General features: G+C 41.1%; 1 protein-coding gene across 2 annotated transcripts; it reads left to right on the plus strand.

Moving 5' to 3' along the window:
* Window positions 1-1,882: 1,882 nt before the first annotated feature.
* On the plus strand, window positions 1,883-10,077 carry THAP1 (THAP domain containing 1). 2 transcript variants are annotated; one of them, XM_039463331.2, is made up of 3 exons: window positions 1,896-2,208; window positions 5,657-5,852; window positions 6,713-10,077. In XM_039463331.2, exons 1-3 carry the CDS (start codon window positions 2,138-2,140, stop codon window positions 7,085-7,087), a joined length of 642 nt encoding a protein of 213 aa, XP_039319265.1. In that variant the 5' UTR covers window positions 1,896-2,137; the 3' UTR covers window positions 7,088-10,077. The 2 variants fall into 2 exon arrangements, with proteins under 2 accessions (XP_039319266.1, XP_039319265.1); XM_039463332.2 differs by lacking the exon at window positions 5,657-5,852 and having other exon boundaries at window positions 1,883-2,208.
* The last annotated feature ends 1,433 nt before the right edge of the window (window positions 10,078-11,510 follow it).

Raw genomic sequence — 11,510 nt, forward strand, 5'->3', positions numbered from 1 at the left:
AAACTCCAAGATGATTCCAAGGCTTCTAGTTTAGGCAACTGTTGAACAGATAATTCACAGATTATAATCCCGAAGGCAGAACAGATATACAAAGGAAATAAAAGATGAGAGAATCATGGCATTTGATTTAGTTCAAGGAGCAGGTGTTTAGGAGTTAGAGGACAGAACCCTGGGGAAACGCCAACATTTAAGGGGGCAGGAAAGGTAGAGAATAAGGGCCAAGGAATTACTCAGAAGTATGCCCTCCAGGTTTGCCTGGCTCAGATCTATGTAAAGAAAAGGAGCAGGGAATTAAGTAAAACTGTTACAAGAAAGGAATCCCAATCCAGACCCCAAGAGAGGGTTCTTGGATCTTGCGCAAGAAAGCATTCAGGGCGAGTCCACAGTGCAAAGCAAAAGCAAGTTTATTAAGAACATAAAGTGGTGAAAGTACAGCTACTCCACAGTGAGAGCAGAGTGTCCCTGAAAGTAAAAGATACACTTGTTTATATACAGGATAAAAAAAGATCATGGGCGATGTGCTCTGCTACAAGGGTTTGTGTGATAAATGATTAATTACTATATTATGTAGGAATCAATGTCATCTTTATGAGACAGAGTCTCACTCTGTCACCCAGGCTGGAGTGCAGTGCCACAAACATGGCTCACAGCAACCTCGGCAGGATCAAGTGATTCTCCTGCCTTGGCCTCCAGAGTAGCTGGGACTTGAGGCATGTGCCACCACACTTGGCTAACTGTTGTATTTTTAGACAAGAAGGGTTTCACCATGTTGGCCAGGCTGGTTTCAAACTCCTGGCCTCAGGTGATCCGCCCACCTCCACCTTCCGAAGTGCTGGGATTACAGGCCTGAGCTCCTGCGCCCTACCCAATATTATCTTTAAAGCAAAATTAGGAATGCTTCTGTTTTCAAAATATCAGGATATCCGGACACTTGGAAGTCCGGGTCTGTTTAGCAAACATTATCAATCTGTTGCCTTAACTGTAAACATCTAGAGGCTAGGAATACCTAACTTTCCGGGAATGCAGCCCAGCAAGTCTCAGCCTCATCTTCCTGGCCTTACTCAACAGAGTCGTTCTAGTTTAGAACCCCTCTGACACAGTCTCTCTCAGATGTGAAAAGTTGCTGCAGCAGCTTGCGATTTACAACACAGCACATGGAAATCACAGCAATGGACGTCCCTTCATAAAAGCTTCTGGAGAGGGCCTGGTGGTTCACTCCTGTAATCCCAGGCCACTGGGAGGCCGGATCCCTTGGGCTTGAGTTCCAGACCGGCCTAGGCAACGTGGGGAGACAGTCTCCATTTTAAAATTTTATATATATATATGTACACACGCATACATACATATATATACATACATACATACATATTATAATGCGTCTGTATTTGGCAACTGAGATGATTTGGTGGGTGTGTCTTTTTTCATTCCTAAAAACCTGTCACGTTGGCTCTCACAGAGCCTTGTGATACCTGAAGAGACAGGCAATGGGATAAAGATCAGCATTCTGGGAAAAGGTTCCACAATTTTATTACTCATACACCATCTGTGCCCGCCCTTTTAAAAAAATGAGAGGAATCAGACAACGACCTCGGCTTTACACCTGCTCTCCAAGAGGCCCCAGTTGTTTCCTACTCTAAGCCGCCCCAGGAAAGCTCCACATCAATTAATCCAACGGAAGAGCCCGAGGTTTGAGGTGGCCCCTGGAATCCGGCCTCCTGCCGCACCACCTCCTCCAAGCAGTCCCTTCCTTCCGGCCGGAAGCTCAGGGCTCCGCCCACTTCCGCAACTCCGAAGCCACCGCCGGAAACACCTGGCTTCAGCCAATAGTCAGCTTCCCAGGAAAGGTTACCTCTGACCTCGGAGTAATCAGAGACAGTAGGACGCACCCCTCGCGATAGGTGAGGTTGAAGCTGCCTCCGCCATCTTGGAGATGGGAGACGGGCGATGACTGTGGTCCTTCTGCTAATGCAAACAACAAAACGGGCACACTAGTCACCTCCGAGGGAGGCCACCGTCACTGTAACTGTTGGCCAAAGCTACAAAAGAAACGAGGGTGTCCAACCGAGCCCGGCGACACTGAAAGCAGCTTCCCCTGCCTTCTGCGGCGGCAGAAGTGAAGTGCCTGAGGACCGGAAGGATGGTGCAGTCCTGCTCCGCCTACGGCTGCAAGAACCGCTACGACAAGGACAAGCCCGTTTCTTTCCACAAGTGAGGACCCTGCGCGCCTCGTGGGGCCGGTCCCAGCCGGGGTGGGGGCGCGCGGCCGGCGGGGCCGGGGGCGGAGCCAGGCGCGTGTCCGCGCGAGGGGCGGGCGGGGTCTGGGGCCGGCCGCGCGGGGCGTTTCCCACCGCGTCCCGTGGGGAACCGCCGCCCGGCTGCGCGTTCTCGGCGCGCGTCGCCGTGGCGGCCGTTTCTTGCGCTTCTGAAGCAGGCCCTGGGTGCAGGCCTCGCTCGCGGCCTCGGTTGACGACTGCGGAGCCCGCGGGCGATCCCTCGGGCGGCGGGCATTTTGCCACCACCAGGGGCACAGACCAGCCAGGTGTAATAACGTCTTTGGGGTGAATTTGAAATAGAAACAAAGGCCCTTAAACGAAGAAATCACTACCTTTTCCGCCCTTACGGTGGATGGGAAGCCAGCATCGTAGCAATTAAGGGTTGATTTTTTGTCTGGGAAATCAGGGAGAATTTTTACCCCCAATCTCTAGGACCTAAGCTTTAAGGACCCTAAGTTTTGGAGAAGCCTTCAGGTACTGCCAAGATAAGTCGTTGTCTTTTCAGCACACAATAATGATAATATGGACAGTTGCAACATGGATCATAATAAAATGGCTCACACTGACCTTTGTTTATCATGGCATTTACATGTGCGTGGAGGAAGCCCTTGCGGAGGAAACTCCCCACAGCTTTCAGAGCTGTTTTATCCAGTAGATAGCGCAGTTAAGAATGCTAGGATCAAAAATATTCTCTTGAAAATGGGAAAAACGTGCAAAGTTGAAATTACTATCAAACGCTTGTAAAATGTGACATAATATTTTCATTCAGCTGAATTTTAATTACATTTATGTTAAGTTTTCTTTGCAAGAATTCCTCAAGACTATATGCGGATGATAGCTAAGAAATCAGATCCAGGGGTAAACTATACAAATTAGCCATAGGTAATTAGCTAATTATCTTTTATAATTAGGTAAATAATTACAAAAGCAAAATGTTAAATAGTCTTTATTTATTTATTTATTTTGGTGTGGGGCCATCTATGTTTACTAGGGGAGTTTCCATGCATTTTTTAAATGTTAGATATCATGTGAGATGGACCCTATAGAAATGAGTGTCGTAGGCATCCCCAGACTACACAGCCAGCGGGCCGCATGCGGCCCCCTGAGGCCATTTATCCGGCCCCCCGCCGCGCTTCAGGAAGGAGCACCTCCTTCATTGGTGGTCAGTGAGAGGAGCACAGCATGTGGCGGCCCTCCAATGGTCTGAGGGACAGTGAACTGGCCCCCTGTGTAAAAAGTTTGGGGACGCCTGGTAGAACATAGAGAGGTCTCCAGAGTAATGATGTTGCTGAAGGGGATAGAACACGTTCAGGATGTCCCAATATTATATCTTGACTTAATTGGAATTTCTGTAAACATGTTCTTTCAAAATGTAGGAATAGGTCAGCGATGGTAACAGGATTACATGCGCAGCTCCCCAGCCCACATTTCTGATGGCATGGCAGAAGGAATCTAAAATGGAAAATGTTTCATTGGCACTGGAAACTAGTTAAGGATGGTATTCACAAGTCAGAAGTAACTGTTTTTGGCCAGGTGCGGTGGTTCACGCCTGTAATCCCAGCACTTTGGGAGGCCAAGGTGGGCGGATCACCTGAGGTCAGGAGTTCGAGACCAGTCTGGCCAACATGGCAAAACCCTATCTCTACTAAAAATACAAAAATTAGCTGGGAGTGGTGGCGCACGCCTGTAATCCCAGCTACTCGGGAGGCTGAGGCAGGGGAATCACTTGAACCCGGGATATGGAGGTGGCAGTGAGCTGAGATCTCGCGCTGCACTCCAGCTTGGTGACAGAGGGAGACTCTGTCTCAAACAACAAAAACCAAGAAACAACCAAAATAAAAAACACTGTGTTTCTGCTCGATGTTAAACAAATGTGAATTGAATCAAAAGAAGGGCTAACCTGCACCTTATCCCTTATCTAAAAGAGCAAGTGTTGGGAGTAGATGGGAAAGATCTTAACAGAATATCACAAACAGCTGTAAATTTATCGTCCTTGAGACAGGAGGCCCTGCATACCGAATTTTACCAGTGAATGCTACCATAGTTTATACCTATAGAGGCCATTTCCAGCTGAGATACTTTAGCAGGAACACTTCTCCCAGCTTCTACATAGTAGCAGTAGAGAGAGCTATGTTGTACAAAGGAAAGGGACTCTCATAAAGATCTCTTAATAGCAGAGTCAGGCTCTAGCATACCGAACATGGAAGAGAAACTGGAACATAAATTCAAAATGTCCTTCCCTTTTGTTTTTTTTTTTTTAATCCTAATCCCCGCAATTTACCAGATCCTTGACTTGGAAGAGTAAAACACAATGAATGTAAACTCTCACTAATCCTCCTTTACCTGAGCCTGATGGACATCCCAGTTGATTAGAAAATACTTTTCTCTCTTTATCATTACCTGCCTTTAATTTAATTCAAATTTAACCTATTCATATTTGTCAGACTGATACTAAGAGAACTAGAATAGAAGCCTCTTTTTCCCAGTACATAGATACAAATGTGCAATCTTTGTCTTTCTGTGCAGCACACAGAAAATTCCTGGTAAAAAATAAGAAGACAGATTATTTTTTTCTTTTTGAGACAGGGTATGACTCTGTCACCCAAGCTGGAGTGCAGTGGAACAATCTTGGCTCACTGCAGCCTTGACCTCCCTGACTCAAGTGATCCTCCCATTTCAGCCTCCTGAGTACCTGGCCACATACCACCATGCCCAGTTAATTTTTGTATTTTTTTTGTAGAGACAGGATTTTGCCATGTTGCCCAGGCTAGTCTCAAACTCTTGAACTCAAGCAGTCCCTCGGACCTTGGCCTCCCAGAGTGCTGTGATTATAGGCATGAGCCAGAGGCACATTTATTCTATAGTATATATTTGAGCCTTTTGGTGAACTCAGTATAAAAAAAGTGAAACATTAATAAATGACATAGGCTGGGCACGGTGGCTCACACCTGTAATCCCAGCACTTTTGGGAGGCGGAGGTGGGTGGATCACAAGTTCAGGAGTTCAAGACCAACCTAACCAAGATAGTGAAACCATGTCTCTACTAAAAATACAAAAATTAGCCAGGCGTGGTGGAGGGCACCTGTAATCCCAGCTACTCAGGAGGCTGAGGTAGAGAATTGCTTGAACCCAGGAGGCGGAGGTTGCAGTGAGTTGAGATTGTAACACTGCACTTCAGCCTGGGCAGCAGGGCAAGACTCCATCTCTAAATAAATAAATAGATGAGATAAATAGATAACTAAAGCTAATCTTGAATCCAATATCATAATACCATTGTAACATCTTTAATACCAATATAAGATCTTTCCTAAACTGGAAAGTTTGGGTGCCTTTATTTGTTTTTAAAAATCAGGCCAGATAATTGAATTATGCCTTCTTCTTAGGTTTCCTCTTACTCGACCCAGTCTTTGTAAAGAATGGGAGGCAGCTGTCAGAAGAAAAAACTTTAAACCCACCAAGTATAGCAGTATTTGTTCAGAGCACTTTACTCCAGACTGCTTTAAGAGGGAGTGCAACAACAAGTTACTGAAAGAGAATGCTGTGCCCACGATATTTCTTTGTACTGAACCACATGACAAGGTAATATGTGTTTTAAAATATTGGGTTGCTTTCTGTTGATAAAATTAACGTGTTCATTGATTAAAATTTTGAAAATTCAGTTAGTGTTAAGAGAATAAATGTACCTGGAACCTTGTAGTTAACAGTGATACACTTCTGAAAAACCCAAAATGTAGTTTATTAAAGATAAATATCCTCACACTAAGAAACTCAGTCCAGCTTTGTAACTTATTTAAAAATCACTCTGTACCAGCAGTTATGTATTGATAAGTTATGGGTTTTCTTTATCAGTGACAGTTTAGTTTCAAAGCATTTTTTCTCCTCAGTGCTTAGTATTTAATTAGATCTAATTATTCATTTTATTTATTTCTTGCATTGTCCTTCTGTTTCTGGTAGAAAAGTTTATTCAAACTGAAATGTCTTTCTTTGGAACGTTTCTATACCACTGATTGACCCAAAAAAAAAAAAAATTGGCATTTCTTAAATTCCACAGCTGCTTTTATTTTATTTTATTTATTTATTTATTTATTTATTTTTATGACAGAGTCTCTGTCACCCAGGCTGGAGTGCAGTGGCACAGTCTTGGCTCACTGCAGCCTCCACCTCCCGGATTCAAGTGATTCTCCTGCCTCAGCCTCCTGAGTAGCTGTGATTACAGGCACCTACCACCACGCCCAGCTAATTTTCATATTTTTAGTAGAGACGGGGTTTTGCTATGTTGGCCAGGCTGGTCTCAAACTCCTGACCTCAGGTGATCTGCCCGCCACTTCCTCCCAAAGTGCTAGAATTACATGTGTGAGCCGCTGTGTCCAGTCAGTCCACAGATTTTTTAAAAAACTTTTTAGTAATAAATTCAAACATACTCTGTATTTTTGTTTTAGAAAGACGATCTTCTGGAGCCACAAGAACAGCTTCCTCCACCTTCTTTACCGCCTCCTGTTTCCCAGGTTGATGCTGCTATTGGATTACTAATGCCACCTCTTCAGACCCCTGTTAATCTCTCAGTTTTCTGTGACCACAACTATACTGTGGAGGATACAATGCACCAGCGGAAAAGGATTCATCAGCTAGAACAGCAAGTTGAAAAACTCAGAAAAAAGCTTAAGACCGCACAGCAGCGATGTAGAAGGCAAGAACGGCAGCTTGAAAAATTAAAGGAGGTTGTTCACTTCCAGAAAGAGAAAGACGACGTATCAGAAAGAGGTTATGTGATTCTACCAAATGACTACTTTGAAATAGTCGAAGTACCAGCGTAATAAAATGAAATGTGTATTGATTTCTAATGGGGCAATACCACATATCCTCTTCTAGCCTGTAGAGGAGTTTCATTTAAAAAAAAATAACACTTGTTACTTATATAAAAACAGTTCAGAATATTTTTTTAAAAAGAATTCGATATATACTATAAAATTAAAAATTTTTGTTTGTAGTTTCAGGTTTTTTACATTTTAACAAAATATTTTAAAAGTTATAAGCTAACCTCAGACCTCTAAGTTGGTTTCAAGATTGGAGATTTTTGGTTTTTTTTAGTATTTATAGAAATAATGTAAAAATAAAAAGTAAAGAGAATGAGAACAGTGCAGTAAAGGGGTGATTTAAGTTTAAAACGTAATACTGTTTTATTGAGAGAACTAGTTATATTTTAAATCAGAAGTATGGGTCAGATCATGGGACATAACTTCTCAGAATATATGTATATGTACATATTCTCATATGTAAAGTCACAAAGTTCATTTATCTTTCTGAATCAGTTATTAACGATAAACTGGCAAGTCAGTACTTAAAAAGAAAAAAAAAATTTGATTCTCTACACAGCAGAAAAGAGTCATTACATATCAGAGTGGATTTTTTTTTGTTTTTTTAAATGGGCTCCTAGTTTTTCTCCTACTGTCTAGCATTATAAAATTAGAAGTGTATTTTCAGTGGAAGAAACATTCTTCAATAAATAAAGTAAGGCATTGTTAGCAGTGAAGTAATAAAACTGAGGCCTGATCTATGATATGCTTTTTTCTAGGATATTCAGTTCCCCAACTATAGTTATAGATCTGCTTTCAAGTCTCTGACAAATGTGTTGTGTTAGTGGAGTTTGATTTGTATCATATGATAATCTTGCACTTGACTGATTTGGGGCAGGGCTTCACATAAAACAATTATTTCTTCACGTTTAACACAAGTTAGAAATTATATCCCATATACTTAAATGAGTGATTTATATTCAAAAGCAACCTACTGTGTAGTGTTTATTTTACTGAATGTTGAGATTTAAACACTGAGGTTTCTGTTCAAACTGTGAGTTGTGTTCTGACTTTGTGAGAAATTTTACATATATTTGAAATGAAAATATGTTCTGAGTAAACAAATATTGCTATAGGAGTTATCTATTTAGATTTAGAATTACTGTTCCAATGATAATTATTACTTCTATATTTCAAAGTACACTAAGATAGTTGAAGAGTAATAGACCCTTTAAGACAGTATTAAAGGTGTGAAACAATGACGTTCAAAGTGTCTTTTGTAGAACTGGTTTTCATTGTAATTCACTGCCATGCTGCCAGTGGATAGCACTGTGATTCATGGAGATTTCATGTTTTAAGAACCAGTATCTCAAATACAGAAATAATGATTAGAAAATTACTTGAAGTTACATAGTCTGATAACATCATTTAGAACTAATGCTAATCAATCGGAAGACTCTTACAGGTTATTCATGGAACTCATAACTGTTTTTAGGAGATACAAAGTATTCAAGAAGTTTGGTTTTATATGTCAGCTTTCTAGCAATTTCTGGAAAGTATTCAGGAATATTTAGGTTTATTCCTAAATATCTTGAAAAGTATATACCTTCAACCTAAATACTCTTCTACACAAAAGACAAATACTGTGTGTGTGTCCCAGAACGAAGAATCCAGGTTAGATTATAAAAATGAAAATCATAATTACTTAGCATGTTAGCATTATTATTTAACCTCAAGCTACTTTCTTTTCACAACAGACAAATCCCCATTTGGAGAGAACTGAGCAAGCAGCATGTATAGCAACTGCTTTCATTTAAATAATTTATAGTAGTTAAACAGAAGTTTGAGGTGCAGGTGCTTATTTTTGAATTGTCTATTGTATTGTTTATAACATTGCCAAGTAAAGGTAAAAATGGGTTCTGTTCAGGCATGGCGCAACAGTCTGACACAAATACAGGGATATGGTCTCAATCTTTTAATGCCGCCTTATAATGCAGATATAAAGGTCACTTGAAATGCTGCTTGGCTTATCACATTCCAATTGAAGTTTTAAGTTTTTAAAGAGTAAATTAAATGTTTACTAATTGTATACCAGTTATGTATACTAAAAATAATTCTGTTGTTGCAGTAAGAACATAGCAAAACTTTGTACTTGGAAATCCAAGTACATGAGGGGATTTTTTTTCTTTCAGCTGTAATTTATATGATCTCTTTCTTAGAAGTATAATAATAATGGTGATGGCAAATGAAAGTTTCACATGATAGGGGCTTTTTAGCTTGCATTAATATTCCGTGATCATCTTTTAGTACTAAGAAAGTATACATGTGTTGCCAGGCGTGGTGGCTCATGTCTGTAATCCCAGCACTTTGGGAGGCAAAGGTGGGCAGATCACCTGAGGTCAGGAGTTTGAGACCAGCCTGGCCAATACAATGAAACCCCATCTCTACTAAAAATACAAAAATTAGCCAGGCGTGGTAGTGAATGCCTGTAGTCCCAGCTGCTCAGGAGGCTGAGGCAGGAGAATCACTTGAACCTCAACATGTATATGTATACATGTGTACACATACCCAACACATAGCTTTTATAAAGTTGGGAGTAAGCAATATAATATATTTTAAAATCCATTTGTGTTCCAGAATTTTAAAAAGATAGTCCACTCTGAATAGCATTTAAAGAAAAAGAATAGATTTTCTTGCTTAGTTACTACTCTTCCTGTTATTTGGATGACCAGTAAGTGAAGAACATTGCTCTTGGCTGATGGTAACTAGTGTTGCTTGGCATTATGATTTTATATAGTCTTGTGTTTTAAAGTACAATCACTCACGTGAAAGAAAAAGATTGAAGAGGAAACAACAGTGTTTTGGAAATAAGCAAAACTATTATACTTAAAAGTAATTGAAAAATTTGCTCAAGGTAACGTTCTCTTACAATTCTATGTCTTTTTAAACCTTCCATATAGCTTTATTCTACTGAGATTTTTCTGAATGATAAATATTTTTTAAATTAAAAATCTGTTGAATTTTTATTTGTTCTCTTTAAATTCAAAGTATTTTATGTCTTGAGACTATAAAAATTTTATTTTTAAAATGTCCTAAGGGATACAAATAAACTTCATTGTTTTAGTTTTTGGTGAGGTAAACTATAGAATACAAACAAGAATTTAATAGAAAAATGACTTCCAGAGTGTACTAGCAAGAAAAAATATTTTTTAAATAACCATTTAAAGTCTCTGCAAATTGTCCTAAGGGAATATAGCAAATGAAATGAGGAAAGTCTACTAAATCTCCATAATAACGTTGAGTGTGGCATTTAGGCTATGACCCATTTTGTCCCTAACCAAACCCCCTATCCCAACTTAGTGCTATAGAAGTTCTACTCTGAAGCTCCACTCAGTATTCTTGGATGTGATCAAGAAGATGGTACTTCCTCAATTCCCAATCAAGGGCTATGGTATCTTCCAGGGAGAGGCTGGTCACCAGTATTCTCATGTCCTTCTAGCTTTGTGTTGCAGAGACTAAATTCCAGGAGTGTCCAGCCAAAAGATCAGGGACTCCCTACCCCCAACTTCCACTCAAGGTGGAGGCTCTACCATAGGTATAGCAGGCCAAGACACAGGGTCTTTGATCACCCTCTCCATACCTCACTCAAGGTGGATTTTCTATGCCAGGAGAAGTATCCAAGAAGACCAGAGGCCCTTGTCTTGACTGAGCCCATAAAGTAGGCATGTAACTCCCAGAGAAGCAGGCCACTGTCCTCACTCCTAGCTCCAGAGCAATGGCTCAAAATTTTCCCAAGGGAGTTGCAGGTTATAAGAACAGAGAGCTGCCGGGCGCTCAAGTCTGTAATCTCAGCACTTTGGGAGGCCGAGGCAGGTGGATCACAAGGTCAAGAGATTGAGACCATCCTGGTCAACATGGTGAAACCCCGTCTCTACTAAAAATACAAAAAATTAGCTGGGCATGGTGGCTCGTGCCTGTAATCCCAGCTACTCAGGAGGCTGAGGCAGGAGAATTGCCTGAACCCAGGAGGCGGAGGTTGTGGTGAGCCGAGATCATGCCATTGCACTCCAGCCTGGGTAACAAGAGGGAAACTCCGTCTCAAAAAAAAAAAAAAAAGAACAGAGAGCTCTGAAGCTATTTGCAAAGGAAATGACAATTTAGAACAGTGTGGGAAAGTTCAAGCCTAAGGATGCTCTTGAAAACTGGAGAATTGAGTGGTAAGCATAAGCAAAAGAGGAAGCTAGTAGCTTCACAACAGCTAAATTGTAGGCTAGTAATTTACCAGAGAACACCAGAGGAAGACCCAGTTAAGAAAGTCCCTCCTGGGGTCAGATCAGATTTCAAAAACTAGCCTCAAAAAATAACCCCTGCAAAGGGGCCCAAATTTAATAGGATCACACTGTGGAGCAATTCGTGTGTCAGGGCATTGTCAAAAACAATAGGG

Source organism: Saimiri boliviensis, chromosome 13, assembly GCF_048565385.1.
Source record: "Saimiri boliviensis isolate mSaiBol1 chromosome 13, mSaiBol1.pri, whole genome shotgun sequence".
In the NCBI taxonomy this organism is placed as follows: Eukaryota; Metazoa; Chordata; class Mammalia; order Primates; family Cebidae; genus Saimiri; species Saimiri boliviensis.

Bases quoted from the DNA above. Each gene is read 5' to 3' on its own strand.
- THAP1 (XM_039463331.2), top strand. From the start codon at position 2,138: ATGGTGCAGTCCTGCTCCGCCTACGGCTGCAAGAACCGCTACGACAAG. The intron at 2,209-5,656 runs GTGAGGACCCTG...CCTTCTTCTTAG, and splicing joins AAGCCCGTTTCTTTCCACAA to GTTTCCTCTTACTCGACCCA. The intron at 5,853-6,712 runs GTAATATGTGTT...TTTTTGTTTTAG, and splicing joins GTACTGAACCACATGACAAG to AAAGACGATCTTCTGGAGCC.